The 13,268-nt window shown below is 34.6% G+C and overlaps 1 protein-coding gene across 6 annotated transcripts in view; it reads left to right on the forward strand.

The window, feature by feature from the left end:
• AEBP2 (AE binding protein 2) overlaps positions 1-13,268 on the forward strand; it is a 94,474-nt gene that overhangs the window by 41,736 nt on the left and 39,470 nt on the right. For 5 of the 6 annotated variants that reach the window (XR_016394879.1, XM_089920374.1, XM_089920372.1 and 2 more), the window contains 5 exons: positions 78-264; positions 3,114-3,238; positions 8,080-8,147; positions 10,239-10,352; positions 12,683-12,709. Coding sequence is in view for 5 of the 6 variants with exons in the window: in XM_089920374.1 (XP_089776500.1) it covers positions 78-264; positions 3,114-3,238; positions 8,080-8,147; positions 10,239-10,352; positions 12,683-12,709 (521 nt within the window). In the remaining variant the exon portion in view is untranslated. The remainder of the gene's footprint in view (positions 1-77; positions 265-3,113; positions 3,239-8,079; positions 8,148-10,238; positions 10,353-12,682; positions 12,710-13,268) is intronic. The other variant, XM_089920375.1, reaches the window with a different exon arrangement.

A 13,268-nucleotide genomic window follows, 5' to 3' on the forward strand; every position in this document is an offset into this window, starting at 1 on the left:
ATGAAATATTCACTCGTTCATATTTTGCTTCTATCCTATACAGCATCCCTGACATTTTTTTAAATTTTTTTATTTAGTGTGTTGTTGGTGGCTGCAATGCCAGCTTTGCTTCTCAGGGAGGGCTAGCTCGCCATGTACCCACACACTTCAGTCAGCAGAACTCCTCAAAAGTTTCTAGCCAGCCAAAGGCCAAAGAAGAATCTCCTTCTAAAGCTGGAATGAACAAAAGGAGGAAATTAAAGAACAAAAGACGACGCTCATTACGTAAGTGTTGCACTGAAAATCAGTGTGTATTAGATGGTTTTGTTTTTGTCTTGGGCTTTCATGCAAATTCAGTTTTTACCATTCTTCAACTCTGCTTATCTATTTTTGTTAACAGTAATGAACAGATAGGATCTTGGTCTTTCACTGTGAGAATTCAGTGATGTATGTTTTACCTCTAGTAGCTAAGGGAACGTAAGGTATATGTGGCCTTAGAATACAAGCTCTGTAATTAGATTTTGAGGGCTACTTTGATTCTCTTCTAAATTAAGGCCAATTATGGCAGTGTTGGTATTTCTGACAATATTTTAGAAAATTTGAACATGTTAAAGATAGAAATCAAGTAAAAGTTAAGTAACCTGTCTGCTCCAAAGTGGTGTGTGTGAATAGCAAAGCTATGTGTAGTCTGTGTCTCTACTTAACAGTCTTGCTGTGACACACATGTACAATGGTTATGGGCTTACTCATCAAATTATGAGATGTATCCTTGATATTTAGGATAGAACATAATTAGATGATTGTATACTTTTGAACCGCAGGCGAAGAGTCTCTATTTTTGTCGTCTTCAAAGGTATTTCATTATACAGCTCATTAAAAAAATGGTTGGGCACCCAATCTTAACTTGTGTATTTATACAGCATATATAGGTAACACTGCTAGGGTGCATTATAATTACCAAGAAGGAATACTGAAAAACAGAGATGAAAAAAATCCAGAAGTGATATTCTTTTCTTCCCCACTCTATTGGATCATGACACACACCTGGTTTGGAGACTTGTTATTTTAGTTGAGCATTCTCGACACTTTAATAGTGGACATAACATGGTTAAGGTCTGAATGCATATCTGAAATTTGGGAGCTTTTATTATTCTGAATTTAATTCAAGTGATGACTTCTGTGTTTGAATCTTGAGTGAGGAGTGATATATTTGAATGATTTAGAGGGGTGAGTTATTGTTATTTTCTCTAAGTGCTTATCCTTCTCAGGAAAAAGCATATTTGGAGAGCATGGAGAAAGTATACATTTTTCCCCCCCAGTAGCAACAGATCAAAATAGGAAGGGGATTTGTTTCTCAGCTTTAGGTAAAATCATGACTTTTTTCTCTCCCATAAATCTCTCTTTTTAAAATTTAAAAAATTTTTTTAACTGATTTCCCATTGTCATTGCATTCTTAGTCTTGTGGGTTCTGTTAGTTTATCACTAGCTGGCGTTTTGTTTATTTCCTTTTGAGCAAAAAAATCCAATGAGAAAAGAGCTATTCACATCGTTTTGTTGAGTATGCCAGCTGTTAGATTTGTGTAGATGTACAGTGAACTCCATGAATAGTAGAGATAATTTCACTCCACATAGTGGTAAGTCAGAATAGTGTGGTAAATCAGCATACATGTAATTCAGAGTATGCCGTACCAGGAAATCAAGCCATTTCTTTTATTGTCGGGAAAATTTACTGTTTTTTTTTTTTTTTTTGGCGGTACGTGGGCCTCTCACTGTTGTGGCCTCTCCCGTTGCGGAGCACAGGCTCCGGACGCGCAGGCTCAGCGGCCATGGCTCACGGGCCTAGCCGCTCCGCGGCATGTGGGATCCTCCTGGACCGGGGCACGATCCCGTGTCCCCAGCATCGGCAGGCGGACTCTCAACCACTGTGCCACCAGGGAAGCCCTAAAATTTACTTTTTAATTACAGATGATCTTGAGATATTTTACATATATTAGAAAGCTCCACAACTGTAAAATAATAAATTCTTTTTCCTTACTTTGAACAGTGTTTTTATTAGGAATAAAAACAACATGTTTATAATAATATTAGTGGGATAAAAATAGAAATTTTAAAAATGTTTTTATCAAATCTTCAATGTTTAACTTTGTGATCATACTAAAAGATTGCTTACTCTAAGTTTGTGAATTTATTTTTTAAAAAATGGTGTGAGCATATTAATCTAAACTGCGTTATGACTGAAGGCATTTTTCATATACATTTATTTTACTTATTCATAATCTATAGCTGTTATATTTCCATTTCTCAAATAAGGAAACAGTCTAAGGTAGATCAAGCAGTTTGTGCAAAGTCATATTGCTAATAACTGGTGGCATTGAGAGTTAGAAAGAATTTTGGTGGACTCATTGGCATTAAAAATGTATTTATGGGACTTCCTTGGCGGTCCAGTGGTTAAGACTCTGTGCTTCCCCTGTAGGGGGCACAGGTTCACTCTCTGGTCGGGGTACTAAGATCCCGCATGCCAGACAGCAGGGCCAAAAAATTAAAAACAAAAGAGAATTTATAATTTTCTTAGATTATTGTTAGAAGAGTTATTCTTAATCAAGAAAATGCTTGTCAAAAATTCCAAAATAATATGACCACTGTGTCAAATCTGGAAAAATTTTTGATTACATATTAATGTAAAATGTTCATGAAATGTATTTCATATGTTTGGCTGAGGTGAATGAGATCTGTGTGTAGTGCACAGATGGAGACGTTTATCAGATTGTTGAAAATGTAGGACTGGTGCTCAGGAGAGATGCTGGAGTAAAATATAAAATTATATGAAAAAGATAGTAGCTGAAATATGCAGTCATGAGGTTGGAGGCTAGAACCTCACACACCAAGGGGCAGAATTAACCCACACTTACTCATTGGTTGGAGTTCTGCTTTTGTATATCCTTACCTTGTTAGCTAGGTTCTGTGTTTTGAAAGCAAAGAAAATCTTGCATTTAAACACTAGATAGATACTTATTCGTTGTTTCAGTCTTTTTTACTTATTACATATTTTTGTGGAAAATGGACTACTAATATGGCTGCTTGGAGACTGTTATATTTTTCTAAATATTCTTTACCTCTTTTATATTGACTTTTAGCACGACCACATGATTTCTTCGATGCACAAACACTGGATGCGATAAGACATCGAGCCATATGCTTTAACCTCTCAGCTCATATAGAAAGTTTAGGGAAGGGACACAGTGTTGTTTTTCATAGTACTGTAAGTATTTGATATTTTTTTTTCAAATATTTCCCACAATTTGACATTTTAATGATTATGTTGAATTTTTTAGCCTTTAATTTGAACTATTTAAGAATATTGGGGTGGCATTTGGGCTACTAGGCATTTGAAGATCAGTCTCTGACCTTAAGTAAACTAGGTGTCTTTTCTGACCTCTGGTTTCCTTGCAGGTAAAGTTAGAGCATTAGACTTCTTTTAACTCACATCCCTATGTGGTGCATGCTCCTCCATCACCCATAAAATGCACATCTAAAGTTTGTGTTAAAGCTTTCCATCAAATGAAAGGTTCATGAAGGAGGGAATTTTAATCTGTTTTGTTCGTGAATGTATTCCAAGTGTCTGGAATTGTACCTGACACATAGTAGGAACTCAGTATATTTGTTGAATAACTATGTTGTTCTACTTGGAAAAAGAAAAGTATTGAATTTGAAAAGGCAATAATGAATTTATTTTTGGTTAACTAGGAGTTAATAGAGAGCTGTTCTTTCTTCTCATGCCCCCTGCCATTTTTATTATCCAGTCATCTTTATATTGCTATAGTTTGGTGTAGGTCAGTTAGTAGAAATAAACTTTAGACCAGACTTTTGGTGATTTGGATCCCCGGAAAGAGAGATTATTTAATTTTGCCTGTTGAAATAGAAGATATATTAAATTTAGGTTTTATTTTTATATTCTAATCAAAATGCATGAGAATTTAAATATAAAAGATCAGTATTGATATCTCTACTGGTTTGAATCTCTTATTCTTCCCATCTCCTCTAATAATGAGGTTTTCTTGTATTTTCATTTTTTCTTTTATGTATACTTCCAATTCAAAGTGCCCAATTTTGATTTTGATTCCCAAAATTACAGGCAAGAAGGTAGAAGATTAGACACAAAGGAAAGGGAATCTTTTCTGAGATTGGAGCACATAATGGTGTGAGTTTGGGTTTAAGGAAAGTTGTATCATACTTAGGCTCTTTTAAAGAATGTTGTAAACATAGTTATCTAAATAAGAATGAAGACAAAGTAAAAATGTCTGTGCTGGGAATTTTGTTGGGATTCAGCAAGACCAGGAGCTTGCTCAACTGTGATGGTTAAAGTCCTCCTTTGGAATTTGATAACATACGTTTATGATTTGGTAGGTCTATAATTGTTCTTTTTTTTTTTTTAAGTTGAAAGCTAACATTTATTATCCAAGTTTACATTTATGTATTGTTAATAGGAGATAGAAAATATTAATCATTTTCTAAGTTGAAATAAGTGGAGGATTGACTGTAATCATAAAATATTTCATGATTTGATAAAATAGGCTTTTAATTATCTTACTGAATAAAAGCATGTCAGATAAAAAATAAGTTAATTTTTTTATCCATGAGTTTTTTTAATTGAAGTATAGTTGATTTACAATATTGTGTTAGGTTCATGTGTACAGCAAAGTAATTCAGCCGTATATATATACATATATACACACACGTATATTTTTTCAGATTATATTCCATTATAGGATATGACAAGATATTGAATATAATTCCCTGTGCTATACAGTAAATCCTAGTTTCTTATGTTTTACATATAGTATTTTGTATCTGTTAATCCCATACTTGTAATTTGTTCCCCCTTCCCTCCCTCTCCCCTTTGATAACCATAAGTTTGATTTCTATTATTATTTTTCTTTTTTAGTCAGTAAGATGTGGTCACCAAACCCAGAGTTGGCATTAGGGATAATTTGTTAATTTACTTAAATATTGAGCACCTACATGTGCCAGGTACTAATGATACAGCAGTGAACAAAACGGGCTAAAACAAAACAAGAAACCATGCCTACACTCCAGTGGAAGAGACATGCTAAACAAGATAAATTAGTAAAATTAAAAACTTAAAAGAAAAAAAAAAAACAACTTAAAAGGAAGTGAGGGTATGAGCCATTCAGTTACTAGGGGGATGAGCATCATAGCCAGAGGGAAAATCAAGCATAAGATCCTCAAGTGGGGACATGCAAGTATGTCTGAAGAGCCGTGAGGAGGCCAGTGTGGCTGGAGGGAAGCAAGTGTGGCAGAGAAAGTAGGAGCAGTCGGAGAGGCAATGGGGAGAGTCTTGTTGGACTGAGACGTTGACTTTTGTTCTACTTGTATTGGGAAGCCATTGGAGGAGTTTGAGTAGCCATGCTCTATTGTGATTTCTTTTAAATAAAATTTTTATTGAGATATAATAAATACAGACTCACCCATTTAAAGTATACAAGGGAATTCTCTGGCGGTCCAGTGGCTCTCGCTGCCGGGCCTGGGTTCTGTCCCTGGTCAGGGAACTAAGCTCCCGCAAGCCACGCAGCACAGCCAAAAAAATACATATGCAATTCTGTGAGTTTTGACGCTTGTACTTACCTATGAAACCACCACACCACCACAGTTGAGCTGTAGAACAGTCCTGTCACGCAGAACATTCCTGGTGTAGCTTTGTAGTTCATCTCGGCCTCTGCCCCCTGCCTTAAGAGAACTCACTGATCTCTTTCCTCTCATGCAGGTTTTAATGTGCTCACTCTGGTTTCTGTACTGAGAACAGATTGTAGGTCAGGGTTGGGGCGAGAAGGGATCAGTCTTTTCAGTATCTCAGGCGAGAAAAGGTCAGAATGGTTGGAGTGGAGATACTAAGAAGGGTTAGATTTTGGATATCTTTTGAAAGTGGTATTGACAAGAATTATGGATGGATCAGATGTCAGGTATGATTAACGAGAGGAAAGGATGACTCCAATGTTTTTGGCCTGGGCAGCTAGCCAAAAGGATGGAATTGCCATATAATAGAGGCTGTGAGGTGAGCAGATTCGGGGAGAGGGGAGTATCAAGAGCCATAATTTCAGCACATTCTATAGAACATCTAGTGCTTCTGTCATGTAGGCAGAAGGATTTAAGAGTTTGAGCTTAGAGGAAAGGTGTGGCTACAGATAAGAATAGAACTTTCTAGCGTATTAGTGTTATTTAAAGGTATCAGACTGGATAAGATCACCTAGGAAGCATTAAAGAGAAAAAAGATCAAAGGATTGAGGTTTGGGACCTATCAACATTTAATGATTTAAAGGGCGATAAATCTGATGAAATAATGGTCTAGTAATAAACAAGTATCTCTACATGTTAGGGAATAGAGGTGATGATGATAAATAAGGTTGTGTTTTAAAAAATGAAGCATCAACTTCATGCTTTCATTAGAGCAGCTCTTTGGATGAAATCCTTAGGCTCACCGTGGGAGGAGTAAAGATGATAAAAAAATGAAGGAACTAGAAATGTGATATTAGGAGTCTGGAAGAAAACTTAAAATTTACTCAGAGTGAAAATAGTCTGAAGATGAAAATAGGTTTTCGAGCTGTAGAAAACATCTGAGAGGAGTTAAGAACATGATTGATTACCTATGTTTATCATAAACTTTAAAAACCTAGGAATAAGAGTGATTCACACCCCCAAGCGACATTGGGGTGGCAGAGGTACCTTGACTGGGGAAAAGTCACAAAGGTGTAGTATAATCTGAAGAATACCTTTTCCTGGGGGAAGTGGAAGGAAGAAACATCCCTAATGGCAAAAGGTCTTCCTTGGGGCCAGGTGAGGAGGTTCTCTAAGGTTCCCTGAGTGTGACTGGAAAGGTTGGTGGGGGCAGTTCATGTTAAACAGTAGTCAGATGTTCAGTGCCAACTGCAAATGTAAGTTTCCTAGTTACCAAATTAACTTTTATAGGAAATAACCATATTTATAGTGAAAAGATTTGCATAAAAATATTTATGTGAGGTACTACGCCGTGCAGTTTGCCTAATTTGTCTTCTTCAATTGAAACATTTTCTTTTGAGCCATCTCCAGAAGAGGTCAGCAGAATCCTAGTTACCAGTCAGTTGGCTTGCTGTACTTGGTTGCATTGCATTATTTTTATATCTTATTTCTTTGTAGAGATACTTTGTTTTAGCATCTGCAGATCTGTCTTTGAGCTTTTTAATTGATTCCATTACCGAGTCTAGAATTAGGGTACTTAACTATAGGTTTTTAAATAATGGGGCCAGAAACTTTTATATTTGTATGAAGTGCTGTTTTTACTTCTGTTTTGAGAATGACACATAACATTACTTTGTGAGGCTGTTTGGAAGTTAAACTTGGTAAAAATATTGAGATTTAGATTATTAAAGCACTAAAGAGCTAATTTGGTTAATATGGCAGTTCTAAGAGTTAATAAAATACCATTTTGATCGAGTTTTAAAAATCGTTACCTTAGTTTTCTGAATCTGGTAATGAGTGACAAGCATATTGTTTTTACTACACTTATATAGGTCTTTATGTTCTGGTTGATCCACACTTTAACTTAGGTAGATTCCTAACTGAACTGAACACTGATTGGTTAATGTTTCATTTAAAATAACAGAAATCAACCAACAAACAGAAAACTCCCAAGCAAACGACAAATACCTTAATCCTAAAAAGGAGACCTCTCCCTTTCTAGCATTATTTTTTCTTTACTGTTCATTTGTTCTTTAAAAGTATTTCAGCCAATATGGATTCTTGGTTGGCAGTCTGGCTCAGCTAAAGACTTTGTAGAGAGTAAAATACATAGCATTTTCAAAGATAATATGGTTTTAGTATTTGGCTGCACAGAGCTACTTTCAGTTCCTTTTTTCTTTTTCTTTTGTGAAAATATATGATTAAAGGTGGGAAATTGCTACAAACCGGGGCAGAACAAGATGTTGTGGTGGTAATATCTGGTCCAGGACATGAAAACTTAAGTTCTTGATTAGGACCAAAAGCGTTTTTTAAACATATTAAAATGATCTTTTATAAATAGTTTTATGATTTCTTCTATATCATTGCTAGGTAATAGCTAAGAGAAAAGAGGATTCTGGAAAGATAAAACTTCTGCTTCATTGGATGCCTGAAGACATGTAAGTATTTGGAATACTATATATATATAACTAATAAACTGATCAGTCTTATTTTTATTAAAATCTTATACTCAAAAATTACTTAAGCTATTGGGTTCAAAGTAAAAGACTTATAGAAATGAAACCACGAAACATTTTGGAGGTCATCAGCCTTAAGAAGATAAGCTCTTAAGAGTACCTGGCTCAAGGTATAAGCTTTAAAACCAGCTTTTAAAATTGTTTTCAATGGAAGCTGTTAAAACAATTTTTAATCATTTTTAGGATATGATTATTTTTAGAATTTTTAATGACCCTCAAGTAGGATAGGGTGCAAGCAACCTTATTTGTGCCTTTGTTTGAATCATTTATTTTAAAAATTTCTAAACATTTTCCAGCACACAATTAATGATAGTTTATAGAAAAAAACAGTTGGTCAGTTTTCCAGGAGTGTTAAATTTTTCTTTTGAGTTTTAGCACCCTTTTATTAGAGCAGTTCTGGTCCAAATGCTCCTTAATTTAATTTCATGCTCAATTTTCCTTTTATTCTCAAAAATAATTTTTTGTTGTTGTTGCAAAAGGTAATGAAGATGTATCATAAAAATCTTATCAGACTAAAAAAAAAAAAATCAGCATCAAGAATAGAATAAGTTCAAATGAATGGAATCTCATTAAAAATTAATAATATGTGGTTAACACTTGTTATTAAATATTTTTCTGTAATATTGTTTCCCAAACTCCAGTCTAAAGAGATGTTAATGAATCTGATATGAATTAAGAGCTTTAAAAATAGATTTGGAAGATTACAATGCATGTTAGCATATTGAAGTAAAGAAATCTCTTTAGCTTTTTAAAAATCCTGTGATTGTCAAACTTCTATTAGTGTAGAACATATTTTCCACTTCCTTTTACCCCCGCCCCTTCCATGTTTTAGGGAAATGCTACTCTAAAATATTTTGAAATAGCACGTAATATTTATTTAATGAACTCCTTTTTACCGAATATTGAAGTTACCCATTTTTCTCTACTGTTAAAAAAAGAGACATTAAAATGTCTTTATTTACAAAGTATGCGAAATGTTATGGGTTTTGATACTCATCGCCTTCCCGAAAGTTTGTACCAATTTCTGATCTCATCTACTGCATTAGAGAGCTTATTTCCCTGGCTTATTATCAACACTGGCTATTGGCATTCTTACATTCTTCATTTCTTTGATTATGAGCAAGATAATTTAAAAACTGTATCTTTGGTGAATTAATGGTTTGTGACCTTTGTCTCCCTTGTTCCTTTTTACCTAATGAGTGTTCACTTGTTTCATATTGATTTGTAAGAGCCCTTTTTATATTAAGTTTATAAACAGTTCCTTTAAAAAATATCATATTCAAATACCTGTATTCTTAGTATTTTGGAAATCGATCAATCCAAATATCAAAATCATTTTATTTGAATTTTTCTATAGGATTAAATTTTTTTAAATTCAGGATTTTGGTTGTATGTGCCTTTTTTTTAAAGTGGAAATTAATCTGGTGGGGTTTTTATTTCTTATTTCTTCAGAAAGAGACTAGGTGTCAGATTTTCATCAAGTTAAGCTCAGATATAGTTCCACTTAGCAAACTAAAAGGCAGACAGTGTGTTCTAATATTTGTTTCTAAGTCTGATGTGGCTTTGCCATCAAAAATTTATAATTCAGGGCTTCCCTGGTGGCGCAGTGGTTGAGAGTCTGCCTGCTGATGCAGGGGACACGGGTTCGTGCCCCAGTCCGGGAAGATCCCACATGCCGCAGAGCGGCTGGGCCCGTGAGCCATGGCCGCTGAGCCTGCGCGTCCGGAGCCTGTGCTCCGCAACGCGAGAGACCACAACAGTGAGAGGGCCGCATACCGCAAAAAAAAGAAAAAAAAAATCATAATTCATTTCCAGATTTATGCCTAAAATTTCACCTTGCCATTTTTTAGCTGGGACTCTACATCCCACTACTTAGATCACTGAGTTTCCTTGGCATCTGAGAAGCTTGTTAACCTAGGTCCCCCAGTCAGACTAGCAGAAAAAGCTGGGTAATGTGAAGGGTAAATTTAAAATTAATGTTATTTTATATATGACTTGTTTTTTAATTCATAGTCTGCCTGACGTGTGGGTGAATGAAAGTGAACGACATCAGTTAAAAACTAAAGTAGTTCATTTATCAAAGCTACCCAAAGATACTGCCTTGCTTTTGGACCCAAACATATACAGGTAATTTAATTCTTGCTTTGATGTTTTATTTTTTTGAATTGTAATCTTAAGTCTCCTTAAATTTTGGATATAAAATTAGGACTTAATTTTTAAGTACTGAATTTCAGTATCAAGCATATCTTGCTTTCTGGAGTTTTGTATATGGAAATTACATCACAATGATTTATAAATTGTAGACTAGAAGGGTAATATTTTGGTAAAGTTTATATGCCAGGTTAATTCCAAATTTACCTTAAGTAGCTTAAATTGTGATATACATAGTATTTTGAAAATAAGTTCCTTCTGTTTAAGTAGGTAATTCTTTTTTATAATATCACACGTGTTGACCTGGGAATATATCGCATGTGCCCTAAATACCATTAATGGTTGAAGTTCTTAAACTTGTACTCTCGCCAAACTTTTCAAAAGAGCATTTTAAATATTACTGTGTTTTTATTTAAGAGGTAGCTTGGAGTGTTCACGTTTCTAACAATTTTCTGATCTGACCTTTGTTTTAGTGTGCTGTGCATATGAAGGTATAGGGGGGGAAGGAGAAGAGACCAACATTACTGGCTATGTGCTGAGTCACTGTGCTAGGTGCTTTACATATACTTCATCCTCACAGCAGTCCTGTGAAGTAGGTGTTCCTATGTCTGTTTTACAGATTGGAAATCTGAGGCAAGAGGTTAAATAGCTTAAATCTGAGGCAAGAGGTTACACAACTAGGATGTGACTGAACTCCATACTGCCTCTATCCACATGACATATACTAGGGTGATTAAAAAAGTGGTGAAAATGTTTAAAAGGCACTCTTAATGAGTGAACTTTATATATTTTAAAAAGGAATTCTAGTTTAGTATAGCAATAGGTTGGGTAAGAGTAAGGTGACATAATAATTGGTAATCCCAAATGTGAATTTTAGCTATTGTAAAGGTACTATGTCTTATGCCAAATTTTGAAACAATTAAATACCTTGAAGGTTTTGTTCATTCCATGACTCAACTTTTTGGAATGTGAAGCATCTTCTGAGAATGAAATTCTCAGATAATGGGCCTTGCGGTGTGTGGAAACATTGAGACTCTTCCAAACTTTTAAAGCATCTTTTGGTGAAGGTCCTAAATGTAATGAAAACTTGTTTTTTGTGGGTTGAGCTAGGTTAGCAAGAGATTAACTAGCAGAGAGAATAGTGAAATGACCTTAAAGGAAAAGATTGAGGGACATTCACTACCAAAAATGTGAGAGTTATGATTTACCTTTCTCTTTATAAAGGAAAATAATTGAATATTCTTTATTTATTGGCACCTAACTTAGGGTTTATTTCTGCTTATTCTTTGAAGGGAGTGATTAAAATTTGCATTCTAAAAGAGTGGTATTTGGGGAGGGCCAAGACTGGTAGTAAACATGCCTTAAGCAGTGAGTTGACAAAGGGGCATGAATCTTAATTATAAGATTGAGACTAACTTCTGTGTTTCTGCCCTGCATTCTACTTCCCACTCTCAAAGGGTCTTCCTTTTTCACAGAATCAGCTTATTTTTGCTGTTCTTATGCTATATAGGAAACAATTAAGATATTTTGGTGAAAGTGACAAATAAATATCATTCAAGCTCAGAACTGATGTCCAGAAGTACATAGGACTTGCATCACCTGTTTTCAGGGTATAATTCTGCAATTATTACTGATTACTGGAGTAATGAAGATGTTCTTAAGATATATTTGGTGCTTCTGTGGTGTTAATTTTCTTTAGCTGTAAACCACCCTCCACCCCATCTTAACATTTAATCTTGAGTCTAAACTTTCATGCTTCTACTATTCTGGAAATTAGAATCAAGTCTACTCTAAAGTGGTACAGAGTCCTAGAACCCACTACATTTGCCGTGGTGTAACATCTTAGCGATGCCTGGTTTTTGACTGGGAAAACCTGTGAAATTAAGAGGGGACAAAGCAATTATTCTAATTTGTTTCAGGAGAAATAACTTAACAGCTTATGCGCATCTCAAAATGAAAGCATGACAAACCTTCCAAAAATACATTAACTTCAAAATGAGAGTAAAAAGGACATATTTATTTGAGGTTTAAACATTAGTTTTAAAGTATGGTTAAAATGTATGTGTTAAACATGAGATTCTCTTTTAGAAACACATTATCAGGCTACATAAAAAGGATTTCTTAACAAGCTATATATATTATGTAACTAAATTTATATCCATCATGTGAATGCTTTGGAAATAAATTTTCATGGTGATCAGTGATCATCACATTGCCTATTTCTTATACATATTTGTATTTTTGAAGCACTTAATGTGTTTTTCATTCAATTGAATAAAAGAATACTCCTTTTTCTCTTTTTCTAGAACAATGCCGCAGAAGAGGTTGAAGAGGTAAAAAATAAATAAATACATAAAAAGCAAACAAGCGGGGACACCTGCAGTCTTAGTCACTGACAATGGGTTTAGTAAAAGTTGCACATTAGAGTCGACCCCCTTCCTTTTTTTCCCTTAAATCCAGTATTTAGAATAATATTTATGCTTAGTGTAAACATTCTGTGAATGAAGTAGGCTCTTCTGTGGAATATATTAATATATTACTGTATATCCACACTTTCATGGAATGGCACTGTGGGAGACTGAGCAAACACTCTTCTGGCAACTTAGTAGAACAGCTTCTTAAAGGCTTTGCATGCTTGCTGCTTTAAGCTGCCTTTTTTTTTTTTTTTTTTAAACCCTTTAGTGATTACAGTAGTTTATATTGAAAAGAAAACCAATTACAACATGTGCCCTTAAAAATACCAAAAGCACTGTAAGGATATTTGTCTTGACAGTGTCTATTGATTTGAAGTCATATAAGGAAATATTTAGACAATGAAAATTATCAAAAGATAATTTACCTTTCAATTATGATAAATAGATGTGATTGGTTGCCATTTGTGTTCTTTTGCAG

This window comes from Delphinapterus leucas, chromosome 11 (genome assembly GCF_059928025.1).
Source record: "Delphinapterus leucas isolate spDelLeu-1000000601 "Yukka" chromosome 11, BTC_Dleu_Yukka2, whole genome shotgun sequence".
In the NCBI taxonomy this organism is placed as follows: Eukaryota; Metazoa; Chordata; class Mammalia; order Artiodactyla; family Monodontidae; genus Delphinapterus; species Delphinapterus leucas.